The following is a 23,737-nucleotide window of genomic DNA, read 5'->3' on the forward strand; positions in this document are numbered from 1 at the left end:
TTGAGTGTATTTGGACATCTTCGGTCGGCAGAGGCAATTTCCGGCCGGTGGTTTACGGTGGAGAGAGCAGAAGGATGAGAGACGGTTTGAGAAGGTTTCTGGGGGGCGGGGGGGCAGAGGTGTAGGGGTTCAGAAAGTTATATGGGGGAGGGGTTGTTAGTTATGGTCCGTTGGATCATGGCTGATGAATGGTGGGGATCAACTGGAGTCAAAAAGGGCTCGTTTGGTCCTTGAGGGGTGCTGGACTGGATTTGGAGATGGGTTTGGGCGGATGTAGGGTAATTGGGCTATCAAGAATTACAAGGCCCAATGGGATGGCCTTTTTTCTTCTTTGTTTAATCTTTCAAAATTAGCCACTTAAATCTAAATGGACTTGTTTTGTTTTGATGACTTGCTTAATATTTAAACTAATTTAAGCTAATTAGAATTAAACTAATTGATTAGTCAAACAACTAATGCATTATTATTATTATTATTATTATTATTATTATTATTATTATTATTATTATTATTATTATTATTATTATTAGTAGTAGTAGTAGTAGTAGTAGTATATCTTTTTTTGTTGTTGATTTTATATTTTACAAAAGGTAACTATACGCCACTAAAAGTTTATAATGCAATTAAAGTCTAGAAATACCATGAACGAAAGGTAAAATATTTTTTTGATGATTTTAAAATATTTCTAATTATGAAAAATGCGCCTAAATGCCATGAAATGCAAACAACAACATAGAGAAAAATCCTTAAAATTTCTATAAAAGCCAAAACTAAATAAGAATATTATTTTTGGATTTTTCTAAGAGCACTTTTAAGTAGGGCAAAAATTACGTGCTCACACTCTTTTCTTTCTAATTTATGCAATGTAATGACATGTTTTCTTTTCTGGTTGAAAAATAATTTTACCATTAATTAATAGTTTTTATCGTCATACATATGTAATGACATGTTTTAAATCTCAAATTTTAAAAAAATATCTTTATTTCTTAAAATTCGTGTTTACTTAAATAAGTTCACATTTGAAATGGAGGAGGTATATGTTAATCGTCCAATAAATTTTGAGTACCAAACGCTTAAGGTAAAAAATATATATTGAAAAAATAAAGAGCGCCGTCAACAGTGTCGAGAAAAGACAGAAAAAAATAAGCTCAGTAAATGCAGTACAGTTAAAATTTTGTACGGAAAGACACTCTTAAATATTTGCGAGAGACCTCATATATATATACATATATATATATCCACCAGATACCAATGAATACCATACTACGTTGTACCTGCAACCAATCATAACTCGACAACACATTCTTAAAAACGACCTGGTTTCTCAATACCACTTTCCCTTTTCATCTCCTTACACCTTTTCTCAGACCAATATATCTTTATTCAATCCAACTCCATTATTTATTTTTTCCTTAAAAAAAAAGGTTGGTTACTTTCCTCTTATAACTAGGGTTTTTTTTGTTGCGAGAGCAATACTATAATTTCAGGGTTTCTATTTTTCAGGTTTTTTTTCTCTGAAGAATGGGGAGAGGGAAAGTGCAATTAAGGCGTATAGAAAATAAGATTAACAGGCAAGTAACGTTTTCAAAGAGGAGGGGAGGTTTAGCGAAGAAAGCACATGAAATCTCAGTGCTTTGTGACGCTGAAGTTGCTTTGATTGTTTTTTCACATAAGGGAAAAATCTTTGAGTACTCTTCTGATTCTTGGTAAGCTTTTTTAAAATTTTCCTTGTTAATTTATTTAGAGACTGAGCTAGAATTTTAAGTTTATGTGGTTCTGCAGAACCCGTAAGTGAAACTATAGCTCCCAAGTTTTTTATTTTTATTGTTTGTGTAATTGTTTTCTCCTATTAATTTTTCATTTTGAAGGGATAACATTTTAGTTTTTATCAGATGAAAAAGGAAAAAGATTAGTGTTTTATAAATAGTTTATATATTTCTTTCTTAAATTTTTGTAAGGATTTAGTCTTGAACAAAACAATGATTGAATACTCGTATCTTGTTAAGTTATTCTCGAGACTTTTAAGGTTTAGTTGATATGATTAACGATATGTAGTTCAAGTTAGATATTACTGCTGCAACCTTTTTTTTTTTGGCCTCTTCTTTTTTCTTGGTGTGTTCATAGGAAAATGACAGACTGAAGTTAGTCTTAGTTCCAAACACACTGGAATGGTTCCAACAAAACCAGACCAATAGGATAATCAAATTAAAGAATATAATGAGTAGTATATTTTTTTTGATTGGAGAATATATAATATACTGGAAATTGTCACGACCCGAAATTCCCACCTTCGGACCGTGATGGCGCCTAACATTTCACTTGCTAGGCAAGCCAACATTAGAATAATATTATCCATTTTTAAAATAATTTTAAATTTATTAATAACAAAGAAACAAATGCGGAAGCAAAGTTTGAAATATAGTGAAATAATCCATCAAACAACGGTTTCTAAATACCATCCCAGAATTGATGTCACAAGTGTATGAGTTTCTAGAATAAATACCAATAAAGGTCTTAATAAAATAAAACTGTCTGAAAATAAACACACAACCAAAGTAAAATAGACGGGGACTTCAGAACTACGAACGCCATGCAGTTATACCTCAAGTCTCCTCTGATAGCTGAAATCCGAGCAAGTCTATGGTACGCCGCTGGGACCAACTCCAAAATCTGCACAAGAAGTGCAGAGTGTAGTATCAGTACAACCGACCCCATGTACTGGTAAGTGCTGAGCCTAACCTCGACGAAGTAGTGACGAGGCTAAGGCGGGTCACTTACATTACCTGTACGCAATATTAGAAACAACAACAATAATGAAAATAAATCAAGTAACTCATTTATAATAATCGAAGCCAACTCCACAGTCATAACCAATTATCATTTTCATCAATTCAGTTGCAGCGTGCAACCCGCTCTCACAATATATTCACATTTAATTCTGTTGCAGCGTACAACGCGCTCTCACAATATATTCATTTTAATCAATTCTGTTGCGGCGTGCAACCCGATCCTCCAATATTGACTTTTAATAAGTCTGTTGCAGCGTGCAACCCGATCCTCCAATATGGACATTTTAATAAGTCTGTTGCGGCGTGCAACCCGATCCTCCAATATTGACTTTTAATAAGTCTGTTGCGGCGTGCAATCTGATCCTCCAATATTGACTTTTAATAAGTCTGTTGCGGCGTGCAACCCGATCCTCCAATATATTCATTATAATCAATCATGTTGCGGCGTGCAACCCGCTCCTCAAATATATTCATTTACCAATCAATTCTTATAGAAGAAATTTTTCAATAAACGCAATAATTAATATAAAATCATAAGACAACAAGCATACAATAATTATGATTTAATTATGAAGCAAACAATGATAAATAGCAAATTATTATGAAAATCAGGGAGTAAATAGGCAGTTTAATAGTTAATATGCTAAATGTCAAATAACAATTAAAGCACATAATTCAAATAACATATAACAATTAATGCAGGAATTCAAGAATTAATATTTTGACAAGGAATAAGAGAGAAACAATTATTATAGTAATTAATTTATGATAAAAAAATAATTTATGATTTTTCAAGTAAGCAGGCAAACAATTAATTTGACGACGTATAGACACTCGTCACCTCATCTATACGTCGTTCACATGCAATTCACATAGCAAATAATTTAAGGGTTCTATTCCCTCAAGTCAAGGTTAACCACGACACTTACCTCGCTTTGCAAATTCCAATCAATTATTCAACCACAGCTTTTTCTTTTAAATTTATCTCTGAAAGCTTCAAATCTATTCACAAACAATTCGATATATTCAATACGAATCATAGGAATTAATTTCATATGAATTTATAAATTTTTCGGATAAAAATCCGAAATTCATTAAGATATTCAGCAGTGGGACCCACATCTCAAATCCCAAAAAACTCACGAAATTCAAACACCCATTCCGATACGAGTTCAACCATACCAAATTTGTCCAATTCCGATATCAAATGGACCTTCAAATCTTAATTTTTTATTTTTGGAAAGTTTTACAAAAATTTCAATTTCTTCCATCTAAATCCGAAATAAATGATGAATATAGACATGGATTTGTGAAATTCAATCACTATATGATAAAGAACACTTACCCAGTTCAAAGTCGTGAAAATCTCCCTTGAAATTGCCCAAATTCGAGACTTAAAATTCAAAAATGAGTAAAAATGGCTAAGACCCGATTTTATGTATTCTGCCCAGCAATTTCGTATTTGCAGGCTATATTTTTGCACCTGCGGTCTCGCATTTGCGAAGTAGAGCTGCGAGGCGAGGTTCCGCACCTGCGGACAAATGTCGCACCTGCGACGTCCGCTTCTGCGCAAAAGGGCCGCACCTGTGAAGACCGCATCTGCGATAGAAGTCTTGCTTCTGCGAGCTCGCACCTGCGGTCAAAATTCCGCAGATGCGATTACACCAGAAATCAAAATTTCAGATTTTGCTTAAGTCCAATTCTTGTTCCGATTTCGATCTGTTTCACTCTCGGGGTACTCGGGACCCCGCTCGAATATACCAACAAGTCCCGTAACATAATACGAAGTAACTCGAGGTCTAAAATCACGTCAAACAATACTGAAATTATAATTCACACTCCGATTCGAATTTTGAGTTTTAAACTTCTAAATTGTAAATCTCGTGCCAAAACATATTAAATGAATCCGGAATGACTTCAAATTTGGCACACAAGTCATAAATGACATAACGGAGCTGTTCAAATTTCCAGAATCGGATTCCGGCTCCGATATCAAAAAGTCAACCCCGTGGTCAAACTTGAAACATTTAGCCTTTAAATTGCTAGTTCTGTTAAATGGTCATAACTTGAGTTAGGGACCTCCAAATTAAATTTCGGGCATACGCCCAAGTCCAAAATCACGATACGGAATTACCGGAACTGTCAAAATACCGATCCGGGTCCGTTTGCTAAAAATGTTAAAAGGTCAACTCACTTGAATTTTAAAGCTCTATTTCCCATTTTAATCTATTTTTCACATAAAAACTTTCCGAAAAATTGTACGGACTGCGCACGCAAATCGAGAAATGATAAATGGTGCTTTTCAAGGTCTTAAAATACAAAATTACTTATTAAATTTAAAGATGACATTTTGAGTCATCATAAAAATATCTAAATATTCTCCGGAGATTTGGCAAGCGCACGTTAAGGGTTGGAGCCTTATCTTACACAAAACCCTATATTTAAGTAGTGAAAGATAAAGAAATTGAATTTCTAACCGTATTTTCCTAGCAACCATCGGAATTTTTTCGGTTATCAAATAAAATACCTAAATGTTTTAGCAGGAGAGGAAATAAATGACCCGCATTGAATTATCTGGTCTAATGATCAGATACTCTACTGTAAAAAAAACACAGAAACATTTTTCATATTGATGGTGAGGGTTGTACCATGGAACTTTGTCATCTGTGGAATCCTTAATTAACATGCCAAACTACTTTCTTTGTCGCTGTCCTTCGGCCACGACTTTTTATGCCTTCCGTTTTGCAATAATAATATATTCGGTGTATTTCTGCATTATAAAATTTGGGAAAGATAATATATATGCAGATTTTACCCTTACTTTATGGAGATAAAGAGACTGTTTTCGATAGACTTTCATATGCATTTCATTTTATCACATTGAAATTATGTTTTGTAACATGGTGTATCAACCCCAAGCCAAAAAATCTTGTGCTTTATGCTCCAAAAAAAAAATATGAGGCATCATAAATTACTTACTATATTATTATTTCTCCATTTCAAAAAGATTGATAATTTTTTTAAACGAACGAAGTATGTATAATATACTAACAATATATAATTTAACTAATTGTTAGAGTACTTTATTACAAATGTAAAACAAATTTTTTCAGGCATTCGCTGTCAGTTGTCATCAATTATCATTAGTCACATCACACATGGTTGCAAATTTTATGCTATTTTCTCGGAGTTCGTTAAGGTATAACAGATGAAGATGGCAGGCAACTGAATCAATTTAATAATCTGTCACGATCCGAAATTTTCCACCAACGGGATTGTGATGGCGCCTAACATTTCACTTACTAGGCAAGCTAACGTTAGAGAATCATTTACCAATTCCTTATTTCCGTTCAGTAATTAGCAATAATTAACTACGATGAAATATAACAAGTGCGGAATATCATAAATCTGTATTAACTACTACCACCCGGATCTGGAGTCACAATTCACGAGCATTCTAGAACTTACTACAAGTAATAGTCTGAAAGAAATACAACTGTCTGAATGAAAGAAAACAGTAGGACATAAAAAGATAGACGGGGACTTCAAGGTTTGTGAACGCCGACAGATCTACCTTAAGTCTCCGGACAGCGGACCAATAGCAAATCTCGATCAACCTGAGCCGATATCAACCGACCACATGTACTGGTAAGTGTCGAGCCTAACCTTGACGAAGTAGTGACGAAGCTAAGGCAAGACACCTACAATCAACCTGTACAATTTAACAGTGTATACGCAAATAACAGGAATGATGAACTAAACAGGAAATGTCGGGAGGGGAGACATACTGAGGGGAATACAAGATAAAGAATTACAACAGAATGATCACCGGAGCAGTCAATATACCATGAATCAACAGGAATAGTGAATACAGTAAAGAAGAATACACGACATTACCCTTCGTGCTTTTACTCTCAATCTCACCATAAAATTAATAGAAACGGTACGGCATCACCCTTTGTACTTTTACTCTCATATCATGGAACGGCATCACCCTTCGTGCATTAACACTCACAATATGGCACGACATCAACTTTCGTGCATTAACACTCGCAATATGGTATGACATCACCCTTCGTGCATTAACACTCACAATATGGCACGGCATCACCCTTCATGCATTAATACTCACAATACGGCATGGCAACACCCTTCGTGCATTAACACTCTCCCTTACCATAATGCAATGCATAAATAACAACAGGGAGAGAGAATAACAAGTACAAACCTTACTTCAACATTTGGTTCCATAATATCAATCTTAACTTTGAAATAAAAACTCAATTATCACCAGAAAATTCCGTAAACATGATAAGAACGATAATTTGAACAACACTAGTATAACACATAGCAATTTGGCATAGAAATGAGACAATATCAGAAAAACAGAGAAACATGAAAAAACAGGTAAATTGGCGGCGCATAAGTACTCGTCACCTCACATATACGCCGCTCACATGAATTTCACTTAGCAAATAATCTAAGGTTCCTAATTCCCTCAAGTCAGGGTTAGACACAACACTTACCTCGCTCCGAAGGCCACTTAATTTTCAATCACAGCTTTTCCTTTGGAATTCACCTCCAAACCACTCGTATCTATTCAAAAATGACTCAATAATATCAAATATTGCTAAAGGAATCAATTATATTGCATAAATTAAATTTCTCAAATTTTCCTCCAAAAAGTCGAAAAATTGACCCCGTGCCCGCTTGGTCAAAACCCGAGGTTCAGACCAAAATCCTTATACTCATTCACCCCCGAGCCCGAATATGTAATTAGTTTTGAAATCCGACCTCAAATTGAGGTCTAAATCCCCAAATTTCTGAAATCTCTATTTTCTACCCTAACCCCTAATTCTATCATGAAACTCTAGATTTCTAGGTTGAATTCTAGTGAAATGAAGTAAAAGATTGAAAGAAACGAGTTAAGGAACACTTACCTATGATTTGGAGAAGAAAATGTCTTCGAAAAATCGCCATAGGCCTCCTATCCTTTTGAAAACGAGAAGAAAAAAATGGCTGGAGTCCGAATTAAATGCTCACTGTCCAGCGACCTTCGCACCTGCGGTGCTTTGGTCGCACCTACGTATCCGCATGTGCGGACGAGGTGTACACTTCGGCGAAAAAGGGCTACCTACGGACAGGGTTCCGCTCCTGCGGAGAAAAGTCCGCATCTGCGAAAAAACGAAGTCCAGGCCTGGGTCGCATCTGCGGGGCTTTCGCTCGCACCTGTGACCAAAGGCTCGCAGGTGCGGGCACACCAGATTTGGTGCACCAGCAGCCTTGTTGAGGTTTGAACTCAACTCGCACATCGCCCGAATGGCATTCGAGCCCTCGGGGCTCCAAACCAAACATGCACGCAAGTCTAAAAACATCATACGGACCTGCTCGCGCGATCAAATCGCCAAAATAACACTTAGAACTCTAAATTTAGCACTAAATCAAATGAAATTCTCAAGAACACTTTAAAATTTCTATTTTCTCAACTGGACGTCTTAATCACGTCAAATCAACTCCGTTTCTCACCAAATTTCACAGACATGTCTTAAATATCATAATGAACCTGAACCGAGTTTCGAAACTAAAATATGGACCCGGTACTAACAATGCCAAACATCAATCAATTCTTAAAAATAATTAATTTTCAGACTTTTAATTTTCATCAAAAATTCATAACTTGAGCTAGGGACCTCCGAAAATGTTGACCGAAGTCAACTAAAATCAACATTTAAGGCAAAAATTCTTATTTTTATCAGTTTTCAATATAAAAGCTTTTCGGAAACTGCCCGGACTGCGCACGCAAATCGAGGAGGATAAAAATAAGATTTTTAAGGTTTAAGAGCGTAGATTCGAGTTCTAAAACATAAGATGACCTTTTGGGTCATCACATAATCAAACTGCTCAAAGGGGAATAATATATCTAAGGGACTATTTAAACCTGCTCTCAATCATTAAGGACCAGTTTTGCTTTATAACAGAAAAGTAAGAATAGTACTCCATCACGTCCACAATAAGTAATTTTTTGGCCTTTTTGTGGTTCAAAATATTTAATTTTTCCGGATTTCAAGAATAGATTAATTATCTTTTTCTTACATTGTTCTTGGACTAAATAGTGTTGGAGTATGTATTACGAGTGTATATGTAAAGAGATAGTAAAGGTTAATATGGTCAATTTCATTGCTAATTAATGTTAAAAGATGAATTTCTTAATCTGTGTGAAAACGATCAAAAAATCACTTATTGTGGACCGGAGAGAGTATAATTTTACTTACCTTCTTCAGAAAAAGTGAGAATTATTCTCTTTCTGGTGTTAGGACATTTTTGCATCTCCTATTTGATAAAAATGAAGATTTATAGGAGTTTAACCAAATAAAGAAGTGAGAAATTAATGAGGCATTAGTCCTCAGTAAAAGTTAACACACTGTTGATTAATATTTAGTAGTCTCGAGATGATGTTTCATGAAAATTTTGAGTTATGTATCTTTGATTATATGTCTTGTGGACTGAAAACTTTTGAGTTATATGTCTTGTGTTTGTTAAATTAAGATTGACTATGTGTATATTCCTCCTACTAATTGGTGTAAACGACAGTAAGGAAAATAACTAACTTTATTATCATATGTTTCAATTATACTTATGATTTATTTTATACATTTTTTGGGAAAATAATACTCCATCAGAAAACTAATTCAATGATTAGCTTTATTCTTTCTAATATATGCTTTGGGGCAAGTCATATCTAATGAATTGAATGAATCCCACATCGGACCGGGATGAGATCTCTGGTCTTCTTATAAGGCTTGAGCACTCCTTCCTTCGAGCTAGCGTTTGGGGTGTGAGTTAGGCCCAAGGCTTATTTTAGCACTGTATCATCTGGCTCATGGTATTTAAACCTGCTCTCAATCATTAAGGACCAGTTTTGCTTTATAACAGAAAAGTAAGAATAGTACTCCATCACGTCCGCAATAAGTAATTTTTTGGCCTTTTTGTGGTTCAAAATATTTAATTTTTCCGGATTTCAAGAATGGATTAATTATCTTTTTCTTACATTGTTCTTGGACTAAATAGTGTTGGAGTATGTGTTACGAGTGTATATGTAAAGAGATAGTAAAGGTTAATATGGTCAATTTCATTGCTAATTAATGTTAAAAAATGAATTTCTTAATCTGTGTGAAAACGATCAAAAAATCACTTATTGTGGACCGGAGAGAGTATAATTTTACTTACCTTCTTCAGAAAAAGTGAGAATTATTCTCTTTCTGGTGTTAGGACATTTTTGCATCTCCTATTTGATAAAAATGAAGATTTATAGGAGTTTAACCAAATAAAGAAGTGAGAAATTAATGAGGCATTAGTCCTCAGTAAAAGTTAACACACTGTTGATTAATATTTAGTAGTCTCGAGATGATGTTTCATGAAAATTTTGAGTTATGTATCTTTGATTATATGTCTTGTGGACTGAAAACTTTTGAGTTATATGTCTTGTGTTTGTTAAATTAAGATTGACTATGTGTATATTCCTCCTACTAATTGGTGTAAACGACAGTAAGGAAAATAACTAACTTTATTATCATATGTTTCAATTATACTTATGATTTATTTTATACATTTTTTGGGAAAATAATACTCCATCAGAAAACTAATTCAATGAGTAGCTTTATTCTTTCTAATATATGCTTTGGGGCAAGTCATATCTAATGAATTGAATGAATCCCACATCGGACCGGGATGAGATCTCTGGTCTTCTTATAAGGCTTGAGCACTCCTTCCTTCGAGCTAGCGTTTGGGGTGTGAGTTAGGCCCAAGGCTTATTTTAGCACTGTATCATCTGGCTCATGGTCGATGTGGGCGCCCAGAAAAGGGGGGCGAATGCCCCCAGACCAATCAAGGGGGAGGGGGTTGAAATACCCCTTATCCACGATTGTACATACTTCGGACCAGATAGCAGAACCCTCCTCCTTTCGAGCTAGTTTTTGGGGTGTGAGTTAGACCTAAGGCTTATTTTAACAATACCTTCTAAAAAGTCTATAGTATCTTGTATTTGATAAATTCACTACATATGTTTATTTTCGTCCATTCATTATTATTTTTGTTCTTATTGCATGTTAACCTTTTAATATTATGCGGAATTCTTGGTGCATTATAAGTTCTTTTACATTTAACATCACAATCACCCACTCATAATTGTTATTGGGAAGAGTTTTACTTTAACACACAGAAAAACTAATGATCATTTTTTCTTGAAACAGTATGGAACAGATTCTTGAACGATATGAGAGATACTCATACGCAGAGAGACGCTTGCTTTCAAGTAATTCTGAATCTTCGGTATGACCTAAAAAAGTGTTTAAAATAAATACAAGGCATATAGTATTAAGGGAAAAGGATCAAATTTACTCATCTACTTTCAAAAATAGTTTATATTTAACCTCTATTAAACTTTCCAAACAAAAAAACTCCTACTGTCACATAAAGTTGCTAAAATTACCCCGCGTGACATGCCACATGGCGTTCATCTCACTCAAATGTCATGCCACACAGGATGTTGTTGGCCATGCCTGAAGGGTTAACGGACAATGGGGTAGAGGGGTAAATCTGACCCATTTCCCTAGCGAATAATGTCCTATCTTCATCTTCAAGTTGATGTTTTGGTATTTGTATAATACAGGTGCAGGAAAATTGGAGTCTGGAATATGCTAAACTCAAGGCTAAGATTGATCTCCTACAAAGGAACCACAAGTAAAATATGATTGCTTAATTCTATCGCAGCACAAATATACAATTCGTGTTTCCACCTTCAATTTGAACAGATTCAGTTTTCATATTCAATTTTTGAAAATTATTTTCAGGCATTATATGGGAGAAGATCTTGACTCATTGAACCTAAAGGACCTGCAAAACTTGGAACAACAACTTGATACTTCTCTTAAGCTTATTCGATCAAGAAAGGCATGCCACAATCCTTCTCTCTCCCCCCCCCCCTTCCCTCCCCGTTTTTTTTTTAACTTACTCAGTGTTCTTTTCTAGCAGAGGTGCATTCAAGGTTTAGACTTGATTATTTATTTTCCTTTTACATGTGTTCTTTGCTAGTAAAAGAAAAAAGGGCAATCCGATGTACAATGCCCCGCATTCACACAGGATTGGGGGAAGGGCCGCACCCCAAGGGGTGTGACGTAGATAGCCTACCTTAATACAAGTATTAGTGGTTGTCTAATTAATTAGGGGTCTTGGACCATCAGGAAATTGAGTCCTTAACTATTGCAGGGCAAGTAAAACTGACCATCACAAAAGTGAAAGCTCATTCCTGCCATACCATCTGCATTTTTTAAGACAAAAGTATATTCTTGTAAGCTTGCACGCACCTCCTCTACTATTCTAGTGGGTGGCATAGACTATGGCTGTCCAACGGGACGGGACAAAATTAACGGGACGGGACGGGACGACATTTAGTCGGGACGGGACGAAACGGTAGGTCCATCCCGTCCCGCTAACAAACGGGATGGGACGGGACGGGACGGAACGGACGGTAGGCCCATCCCGTCCTGCTAACAAACGGGATGGGACGGGACGGGACGGGTTCGCGGGCCTTAAGTGTCATATAAAAAAAAAATATTTAAGCATTGAGTTTGGCAACGGATATTCTTTTGACAATGACTAAGTTTTTAAAGTTTGCAACATCTAGTTTTTTGACTTATTTAATAAACTTAAAAATTAAAGGAAAATTAAGAAACTAAGTAAAGAATTATAAAATATTAAAACAAAAAACTTGTAATAAAATATTCTAGCAATTATAAATATATAATAGAGTTATAATTTATTTAATATAATTTCAATCTATTAAGTAACTAAGTAAGAGTGTAAGACAATTCATAAAACAAATTCAACGCTTAGAGCCTTTTATTTTATTAATAGAACTTTCAAATCTCACATACAAATATAATTTTTTTGAAGAGCACCTAATCTACGCAACCACCTTCTAGGAAGAGTTCTGTTTGAACTAGGCCTCTTAGTAGCCAATTACAAATTATCATACTAATATTTGTAAGCTCCTATATAACTTCGTTGTAACTTATCTATAATTTCTCTCGGATATTGTTCTGGAATTGGCAATGTTGATTGATGTTCCATGAGTTCCATGCCGCCATCGCTCCCAGTGCTAAGTATCTCATTGTATTCTTCTTCTTCCCTAGTGGTTAATTTTTCAAAACCAAAATTTTTTCTTTCTGAATTAATCCAATCTCTGGATAATACGAAAATCTCTAGGCTGTCCTCCGCTAATGAATGTCTATGATCTCCGATTTGAAATCTTGCCACGCTAAAAGCACTCTCCGATGCTACTGATGATGCTTGAATAGCAAGGATATCTCGGGCCATTATTGAAAGTGTTGGAAAAGCCTTGCCACGCTCCCTCCACCATGCCAAAAGTTATTCGTTGCCTTCTTTGTCTTTAATACTTTTCAATTCTTGATTAAGATAAGAATCAAGTTCATCATCAATAGAGGAATCAAAACTTATTATATCATCCATATCTTCCCATAGAACTTCTACTCTAGACTTAGAAGTAGAAGGAGCAGTTTCACTACCTGTTGTTTCCATAGATTTATATTTATCAAACATTGATCTAACATAAGAATATATGTTAGCTTGGCATTCTTCGAGAGATGATTTTTTATTTTCTTGAATTGCTAAATTCTCATAAATTTTACGAACAAGTCCATTTGCACCTCTTAATTTTAAAGATGGGTTAAGTATAGTAAAAATTAAATAAACTTGGAAAATAGAGAAAAAAATACTTTTTAAATTTTGTAATCATTTCATTAATGGACGGTGCATAAGTTGGATTAGTTTTATACTTACCAAATACAACAGAAATTTCACAAATATACCATAATATTTGTGTAATAGTAGGATAATATATACCAGAAAATTATTTTGTAGCATAATAAAATTTTTCTAAAAATTTAGTAAGCTCTTTGATCTGATCCCAATCAGAATCAATAATTTGATCAGCGGGGATACCATTATGCATATTAAATACCTTTTGTATAGGCACCCGATAATCATAAGCAACTTTAAACATTTCATAAGTAGAATTCCACCTAGTACAAACATCTTTTGGAACTTTTCTATATGGAAAGTTAGCACTAGCGCATTGTTGAGCAAATTCACGAATTCTACTCGCTTTATTAGCACGAAAAATATAGCCGCAAGCATATTGTACTTTACTACAAGTATCAGAAAATAAATTAATACCATCTTTTACAACCAAGTTAAAAATATGGCATGCACATCTAACATGAAAAATTGCCGGATTAATTGGACAAAGTCTAGTTCTTAAGCTAGTTGCTGCAGTTGTGTTAGCAGAAGCATTATCTAAGGTGATAGTTAAAACTTTATCAATGAGTCCATAAAAATCAAGTATTTGTAGAATAGTAGTTGCAATATATGCTCTAGTGTGTTTTGAATCAATAAATTTATAACCAATAATACGTTTTTGCATGTTCAAGTGATGATCAACCCAATGACATGTAACAGTTAAATAATCACAATCATTTGGACTACGACCTATATCAGATGTGATAGACACTTTACAATCTAAGTGAAAAAATACACAACGAATATACTGAAGATATTCGATTTGAAATTTAAAAACATCATTTCTAACTGTAGTCTTAGGAAAACCTTGAAAAGCAGGATTATAAGTTTCTTGTATATAATGCACAAAAGCAGGGTGAGAAGGAAAAGTAAAAGGTAAGCCACAAACAACCACCATTTTTGCTAAGTTCTCACGATCTCTATCTTTGTTATAGGGGCGTAAAATAGTACCAGAAGCAGGGTCAAGCTGCTGTTGTAAAAAATTAGAACCCCCCGCCAGATTCACTAGGAGTGCTAGTACCGGTGCTAGGATCCGGTATTTGTACGGCTTCTATTTTAGCTTGTATCCATAAAGCTTTGTGGTCCCTACCTAAGTGCCTAGATAAACCCCCCGTCCCACCACTTTTGGTGTGCGCAAATCGTTGCTTACATATTTCACATGTAGCACGTTGATTGACTTTATCATGTTTAAAAAATTTCCATACAAGTGATGTTTTGAGACGTTCACCCTTAGGCTTACCCCTTACAGGAGGTACAGGGGGTAAAGATCCAGACCGAGATTGACTCTGAGTTGGAGCTTGTGTTGCGGGACTAGTGGGTGTTTCATCTAATTCTTCTTCCTCATTTTCTTCATCCTCATTTTCTTCGTCCTCAATAAAAATATCATTGCCAAATTGTCTTTGTAAAGTTTCATGATCTAGTTGTTCTCCGAAATTAATATTATAACATGCGGGGGTTGGGAAAATGAAGTTTCATCAACATGAGTCATTTCATCTATATGTTTTCTAATTATAGGAGAAGGGCTAGGATTAGGACTAGGATTAGGATTACTACTACTTTCACCTTCACTACTTTTTTTACTAGTTTTTTTAAATACGCCAAATATATTTTTAGGTGCCATAATTTAAATACGAAATTAAATTTAAAAGTTAACACAAAAATTAAAAACACAAATGAAATACGAAAATAGAGCACGTAAAGTAAACACAAAAATTAAGCACTAAAATAATGCGCAAAAAATATATATTAAAACTAGGAGATGGAACGTGTGCACCTTGATTAAATATTGAAACTTGAAGAAATTGCCCAAAATATTGCTCCAAATACTTGAAGAAGTAATTTGAAGCTTGAAAGTTGCTCCAAACATTTGTCCAAATACTTGAAACTTATCACTTGATTGCGAGAAAATTGAGAGAATAATATAGATAGAATGTAAAAGATTTGAGAGAGAATGATTTATTTTTGTGGGAAACAATGAAGAAGGATTGGGGTATTTATAATAGAAAATAGGGCCAAAATATAATTTAATAAACTTAGGGATTATATTAAAAGTTTGGAACCGTCAAAACTTCATTCCGAAGTCATCTTCACAAAAGTCAAACTACGATTAACTCTTACGACTTAAACATCCAACTTAGAGACTATGTGTCCCATTTCACTCCGAAACTCACCCGAAACCAAAACCAACCACCCCAGCAAGTTACATAATCATTATATAGCATAGAGGAAGTATAATTTAAGGGATCAAGGCAAAACTAATCAAAACGACCGGTTGGGTCGTTACACATCTATACGGCTAGTAGTTAAACAAAGGTATTATGGATCATGTTCGATTTTACTACTCAAGTTAAACTTCCAATATATCATGTGGAATGCATATGAGCTCGGATTGAGGCCTAAACATTGCTTTAGAAATGGTCTTCCCTTTCAAACAGGTTCTCTATGGACCTGAAACTGTGGTGCCGGACCATTGTAGAGTCCAATTGACTCTAGAGTCTCTCATACATAGGCCCAATAGTTTGTTTTGCAACAAAAGAAAATTCAACTCCTAAAATTCAAAATTGGGAGTCTAAACTACTGGAAATGAAATCAGCAGCACAAAATTGATCATATTACACCACAAATATGGCCGTTTCTGGCCGTTGGGAACGGCTATTTTTGCAATTATAGTCGTTGCCCAACGGCTATAATTCAAAAAAAAAAGGGACACGGGACGGGACGGGATAAACGGGACGAAATGGCCATCCCGTCCCATCCTGTGTCCCGTTTAACATGGGTCTATCCCGTTTAAAATTAAGTGGGACGGGACGGGACGCGGGACCGGGACGTCCCGTCCCGTCCCGTTGGACAGCCTTAGCATAGACAGAAGCGGACCGAGGATTTGAAGTTATGGACTTTTGATTTCTAGCCCTTCGGAGTTATTGAGTTCTAAATTTATAATTTGTACATATTAAATGAACTTTTATGACAAACACAGGATTTGGCCAAAAACAACTACTGAGCTCTGCCGAATGTATTGTAAATAATACATTCGCCCCTGAGGACATGTTTCTGTAACTCTGTTCACCATGGTTTGGTTAGATGGGAAGAAATAATCCAATATTTTTTGTCTCAGCTACAATTAGAATCCCGATCTTCCATAGTTTTCACTCACTTCATTAACGGCTAAATCACACTTTTGGGTGCTTTAACATTTGCTTTTCTTTCATGCAAAATTTGAGATTTTTTGTGACTTCAGATGTTTTTGTGTTGCAGAACCAACTCATGCACGAGTCAATCTCTATGCTACAGAAAAAGGTACTAGTAATTATATGCATGCCAAGTTTAATTACTACTCCACTACTAATTATTAAGTACTGTAATCTTGGTTAAATACCTTGAGTGTAATATTTTATACTTTCATAGGAAAAGGCAATCCAGGAGGAGAATAACATGCTATCCAAGAAGGTGAGTTTGTCTCTTCTAATTTATGCTAAGTTGTTCTGCAATTAGCAAAGTTTTCAACAGTATACCATACTTAGCACTTCATATATCTTAGGGAAATTGTTAAATATCATATACATTGTATTAATAGGTTATTTTTCATTTTTTCTAATTCCTTTGCTTCTAAACAGATTAAGGAGAAGGATAAGACAGTAGGGAAGCAAGCTGAATGGCATCAGCAAAATCAAGTTCCAAATTCAGCATCTTTCCTCCTACAACCACATCCTTGCCTAAATATTGGGTAATTGTTGTCCTCTATAACAAGATAAATAAACAAAACCAGCATAATTACTAGTACTATTTTTGAAAGCATGGGATCTTTACACAAATAACCGACAGATTTACTATTTACTTTTTCTAGCCAGCAATATTGTCAAAGGTGCCTTAAAGCGCGCTTAAGCTCTAAAGTAAGGCGCAAAACATGTCGAGCGCTTCGTCTCGCCTAGGGGCGCTTCAATGTCATCATCAAAGCTCTATGGAATATTTTTTTCAATTTCTTTGTCCATATATTTGTAATGCACGCGTATAATTATTAGTCTAGGACTACACATACATATTTGTATTTTCTCTCCTTTTGTGCCTTTCCTCATCAAAGCCCCATACTTTATTGGGCTTAAAGCCCCAATGGACCTTAGACCATTTTTTGCGCTTTTCGCTTTTGACAATACTGCTAGCTAGTACACATAAATTATACATTGATTATTCATGGTTATACATATATTATACATGGATTATATATATATTATACATCCGCTGACTATGTTAAGTTTAAGCAGTTAGGTGGCGGCTAATCAGATTAATTCTTCAATGTTTTACTTTTATTGTTCAGCATCATATTGAAGTTTTGAATTTGCTAACTAGCTTTTATTTACAAAGTTGGTTAAGCACTACTTGTTCGATTGTTTCATTAATTTGGTGATGGTATAATTGTTGATTAATTAGAGGTAATTACCAAGAGGAAGCAGAAGAAGCAAGGAGGAATGAGCTTGACCTAAATCTTGATTCCTTGTACCCATGCCATATGGGATGCTTTGCCACATGAATAAACAACTTTATATGTTGCATCTGAAGAAATGTCCTTTTGCTGGAGTTCAAGTTTTCCAATTTTGTGTTCTCATTGCTTTATGTGGAGGAAAATAAGATTTTAAGTCTCTTCTTGGGAAGTTCTTAATATTGAGTGTCTTTATATATATATATATATATATATATAGGACCTTATTGTCTTTCTTTATATTAATGGTGAAGAATGTTAATTTCCTAACCTTCATAAATGGAAGGGGAGGTCCATTTGTTGGCTATAGTTTATATTTTTACCTTAGAATTATTGTCAATAAAATTATGTATTTTTCTTTGAGTTCAATACAATGTTATGCCCAAACACTGATTTGCTCAAGGTCATTGGGAGGGCTTAAAAAAAGGCCAACTCCAGTGCAAAAACATGAGAAATTCCATTACTACTTGCAAATTTGTATTCTCATGTGAAATGTTTTATTCAGCTCCTAATTGCTAAAAATTGTTTTGATATCCTGTAACAGTCAAGCCCACTAGTGATATTGTCTGCTTTGGGCCTAGGCCCGCACGGCTTTAAAATGCGTCACTAGGATATAAGACATGTTTACTTGTATACCAAGCATCTTTCTCGTGTTTTGTCGATGTAGGATTTGCCTAGGGTGTAACATACACCTCCTTTAGGGACTTAGCGAGGACGTTGACGTTTTCCCCAGCATTGTTCAAGGTTGCACGTGAAGTGGCTCTGATACCATGTGTAACAGCCTAGTCCACTAGGGATATTGTTCGCTTTGGGCCTAGGCCCGCACCGCTTTAAAATGCATTACTAAGATTTAAGGCATGTTTACTTATATATACCCAGTATCTCTTGTCGATATAGGACTTGCCTAGGATGTCACCTATATCCTAATTGTTTTGGTGTTTCTTTGAGTAATTTAATAATTTCATCAGGCTGTAAAAATAGAAACTCTGTACTTACCTTAATGTTAGCATAGGCAACTGGCAAATATAAGTACTTGAGGTGTAAAAGACTTGTAGCATTGTGCCACCAATCTTAATTAAGATGTAAAGACCATGGGGCAAAAAGATAGTATAAGCTGATAAAATCAATCATCTAAATTTCATTAGCACAAGTAGTTGGTCTCACTTGCTTTACATGTAGCAGCAATCAAAAAGCCGAGGAGCCAAAAGTATAAACACCAAACAGATTTTAAGGGGAAACAAGTGTTCTCTTGACCGTATATCGTGTTACTCTTCAATCTGTTGTATAACAGGGCATGTTCCAAATAATCAAAAGTTAAAAACACCAAAGAAACGAACAACTCCAGAGTAAATCTAAGATGTTGGGAACCAGTGTAGTCAAGAATTATGTACACCTTACTAAGTTGCAGGAAATCTTCACATATACGTCTGCTTTTCATTCTCGTTTAGCTCCTTCTCTTCAGATCCGTACACTAATTTGTTTCCTCGAATTGCATCAACTGGGAAAGGAAATAAAAGAGTGTTAGAGAATCAGAGGTAAATAACTTAAACTGTATAACCAAAAATATATCAAGTTTAGGCATCACTAAAGCTCTTCGCACAATTTTTTTCCAAGTATAATTCTATGATCTTTTGTTATCTTTTAAATCAAAGGTATACAACATATTTGTTGCCGAAAGTAGAAGTCGAAATCTGTCTTAAGAAAACACTAGACATGAGTAAATGCTGACTTTCTTCTTAAGACCTTCTACCGTTAACATCCAAAATTCTAAAGGTATTAAAGCATCCGATAAAATTATTGAGGTAATCAAGCTACAGTGTATAGAGATCAGATTGCAGATATATATCGCCAAAATATTAGCAACTTTAACAACATATATATACCGGCTCAATAACTGAGCCATCTGAATGAGCAAGTGACTATTTACTACATACACTGCTGTCATTTTCAGATAACAAAACTTTATTCTTAAACCTATATATGTTACAATACTGACAAAGAATGTATATAACATGCCATTTAAAGTTCTTGATGCAAACACAAACATGACGCAAACTAGTAAAGAGGAAAAGCAAATCTAGCAGTTCATTGATAAAGCATTAGTTATTAGACTAACATATAAATTTTTTGACTCCTCCTTTGCGGAAGATTTAACTTGACTATGCAACAAATAAGATAATGCAAACTTGCAATGCACCAGAGTAACATAAAAAGAGAAAAGTAAAAGAAACAAAAACTCTTGCCTTTCCACAAACTGGACATTTTTCACTTCTCTCCTGCCACTCGTAAATACAGCTGAGGTGATAATGATGTGAACATTTTGTCGATATCTTGGGATTCTCTGGTGTATACTCTGCAAAAAAAAAGTCATTTGAAAAATTAAGCATATTCAAATAGTTCTTTACCAACACAAAATTGTTAAACAACACAAGCTACCTTCGAGGCATGTTGGACATACATCCTCATCTTCCGATGAGGAAACCGCATACAGAAATCCAGTCTTCATCTTTGATGAATTTTCCTTCTCAGGGGACTCGGGACAATATTCTTTACATCCTCCTTCGCAGTCTAATTTAATCAGCTTGTCTGCTGCTTGTAGAAGTCTTTGTGTTATTTCAACATCAGCATCTCCGACTGGTTCAGGCTCAACTCGTGATTGACTTGTACTTTTGTCCTGTCGTCTAAATGCAACTTCTTGTTGCACTTGTGGCTGTGTTGGAGCAGCATTATTTGGTAAAACACTACCCTGAGAACTGATTGTATTACATGAACTATTGACGGTAACTACAGCATTCGAAGATGACGGGCCTTGATTAGCTGAAGTCACAGCAGTTTCTTGTGCTCGACCAAATACGGCTCCACACTGATGACAAGTAATACTTAAAAGTCAATTTCATGATAAGGAACAGTCAGCATATTGTAAAAAGTTAGTATCTTAACTAGGAACAATTAGTATCTTAACTAGGAAAAAGTAGAATGAAAAAAGGCAGTCCGGTGCACTAAGCCCCCGCTATGCACGGGGTCCGGGGAAGGGGCGTATAACAGGGGTCTATTGTACACGGCCTTACCCTACATTTCTACAAGAGCCTGTTTCCACGACTCGAACCTGTGACCTCCTAGTCAAATGGCAGCAACTTTTTCAGATACGCCAAGGCTCCCCATTACGAGAACGAGTTATTTGCAAAAAGGATGCAACTACGCTAGCAATATAGTCATGAACTCATGATTGTTGTTACTACAGCTATAATTAGAATTTTCCAGGTTAGCGGTAATAAACAATGGACTCAAGTCAGCAATATTCGTTTCTGTGGTTTGTTTCACTGTTCTTCAAAAACAAGAGAGCTTTTCCATGTCTAAACTATTAAAGTTGATACATGATCACATTAGCATCTCACATATACAATTTCGCACCAAGCAAAGAGTATTGCTATTCTGTGATTTTACTAATCTATGAGCTAATAAAACAGGAAAAAGAAAGTTCCATCAAGTGTCATCTTTGCTCATAATACATTAAAACAGAATATTAAAAGCAAACAACGACTGATGTTTGATGTATTAGATGCTAAAAGCTAAACCAATATCTATAATCAAACAGTATGCTGCGAATTGAGCAAGGACAAAAGATGCTGCACATCCTTCATGTTAGTATAATCTTAAATCCTTTAGGTTTGGGATTCAAAGGACTACATTATTCTTTGCACAAGAGCAAGGTAGGTCATCTCCCTAGCTCTTTAAGGTAGTTGAAGTTTTTCCTTGGAATCATCTTCACCTGTTGTGCTACTTAAATATTCATTATTGCTATAGTTGGTTGAGCTGGTGGTCCAACTAATTAACTACTTCAGTTAGACACGATTAGTTTTCGGTAGTTAAGAATCTTGCCATCATTTATTCATAGAAAACTGACAAGGCAGAATTAGCTTAGTGGTAGAAGGCAACACGGTGCACGAAGCATTTGCGTTCACGTAGGGCCCGGGGAAGGGCCGCACCATAGGGGTAGTGATGTGGGCAGCCTACCCTAATGCAAGCATTAGTGGCTGATTCCAAGGCTCGAACTCGTGACCTATAGCTCATATGGAGACAACCTTTTACTGTTGTTCCAAGGCTCCCCTTCCAAACAATGTGAAACATTAAATAGTTCAGCGCATCATCCAAACATTAGGATAAGATAAAATATACAATTACTTCATAGCCAAAAGCAAAGAATTTTCAACAGGTACCTTATTAATTATGTTGTGAAAGCAGCAACTAAAACACTGGCAGTTGCTATGGTTATGATCATTTGAGGCAGCAGCATTCTCTCCAACATCAGAAACAGTGAAACAACAACAAACTGAACCCATGATGTTTTTTCAAATCATCACATAAAATCTTCAAACTTTCAGCAGCAATTCCCTTAAAGCTATAAACAAACTATAAATAAGCAAACAAAACTAAACACTAAACTGTATAAAAATGTCAGACCAAAAATAGTAAATTTCTTTTCCCAATTTATTGCTCTTAATGCAAGATTAACAAGAAATAAAAGATAATTTTTTCCTTTTTCCCCCAAAAATTGCTAGGAAAATTATTTCATTTAACAGATAATGCAATCAATCAATGAAAAATTAACTCATCAGCAAAAGGAGACTTAAGACCTACAGAAACAGAACAAGGGTTCTATTGTTTGGCGTTTGAAAAATCACACACACCGTAACATCCCAATCCACTAGTAATATTGTCCGCTTTATGCATCACTAGAATATAAGGCATATTTACTTATATATCCAGCATTATTTTGTCGACGTGAGATTCAATTAAGGTGTCACACACAAGATATATTGATAACAAACACCATAACCATAACATGCAAGACTCATTGATCACAAAAACACAAACAAACACACACAAAAACATGATCATTAAAAAACAATATATGCAGAAGAGAAACAGAGAGAAAGAGGGGTGACTTTACCAGAAAAAAGATTTTGGGTAGCAAAGGGTCTGTGCTGTGGAAACAAATAATGAAGAGTTTTGAGAATTGAGGAAAGAGAGTTGACACAAAAAAGGAAAAGTTGGAGCCTTTTTTTATTAGAATCTCGGATTATATGGAAAACTCTCTCTATATATTGCGGGTTTATAAGGTATCACGGCGAGGAATTAGCTGAAAATTTATACCTCTGTCCCTTTTGTTCTGTTTAAGGTACACCTAAATATATTTTACTACTAAATCCTACTCCCACTTGATCTAATATTCCAAAGATTTTAAATATATAGAGAAGATATTATAATGCGTTATAAAAACAACTTGCATATATTGCAGTTTCTTAATTTTTTTCAATTTTGGAGATGAATTCGGTCCTGCGAATAATAATTTAAAATTAAATTTAAGGAAAAATAAAGGACGAGAAAACATACTTTTTGGAATTGAAAGTTGAAACGCACACTTATCATCACGGAATATGGTCGAATAATTGGTATATATATGTTTGTTTTTAATTCAAACACTAAACTCTAAAATTAAGAAACTTTTTAATAGAGAGCGTTTTACTTTTTTAGTAAGTTTAATTGACAAAGTAGTAAACCAAAGTGGTGTAGAATTGAATTGTAGCAATCAAACCAT

General features: G+C 35.0%; 2 protein-coding genes across 3 annotated transcripts; one reads left to right on the forward strand and one right to left on the reverse strand.

Annotated features, from left to right (window-relative positions):
- Window positions 1–1,228: 1,228 nt before the first annotated feature.
- Window positions 1,229–18,525, forward strand: LOC104098207 (agamous-like MADS-box protein AP1). Of its 2 annotated transcripts, none has more exons than XM_070187755.1 (9): window positions 1,229–1,424; window positions 1,504–1,706; window positions 11,039–11,117; window positions 11,458–11,528; window positions 11,639–11,738; window positions 16,920–16,961; window positions 17,070–17,111; window positions 17,279–17,388; window positions 18,090–18,525. In XM_070187755.1, exons 2-9 carry the CDS (start codon window positions 1,522–1,524, stop codon window positions 18,187–18,189), a joined length of 729 nt encoding a protein of 242 aa, XP_070043856.1. In that variant the 5' UTR covers window positions 1,229–1,424; window positions 1,504–1,521; the 3' UTR covers window positions 18,190–18,525. The 2 variants fall into 2 exon arrangements, with proteins under 2 accessions (XP_070043856.1, XP_070043857.1); XM_070187756.1 differs by having other exon boundaries at window positions 1,294–1,424; window positions 17,509–18,121.
- Window positions 18,526–19,256: 731 nt separating this feature from the next.
- Window positions 19,257–23,269, reverse strand: LOC104098126 (E3 ubiquitin-protein ligase At3g02290-like). The gene is made up of 5 exons (XM_009604821.4): window positions 23,090–23,269; window positions 22,356–22,537; window positions 20,575–21,001; window positions 20,382–20,491; window positions 19,257–19,636 (listed from the first exon to the last, which is right to left on the reverse strand). The coding sequence occupies exons 2-5, from the start codon at window positions 22,476–22,478 to the stop codon at window positions 19,610–19,612; spliced, it is 687 nt and encodes a 228-aa protein (XP_009603116.1). The 5' UTR covers window positions 22,479–22,537; window positions 23,090–23,269; the 3' UTR covers window positions 19,257–19,609.
- Window positions 23,270–23,737: the final 468 nt, after the last annotated feature.

Source organism: Nicotiana tomentosiformis, chromosome 10 (assembly GCF_000390325.3).
Source record: "Nicotiana tomentosiformis chromosome 10, ASM39032v3, whole genome shotgun sequence".
Lineage (NCBI taxonomy): Eukaryota > Viridiplantae > Streptophyta > Magnoliopsida > Solanales > Solanaceae > Nicotiana > Nicotiana tomentosiformis.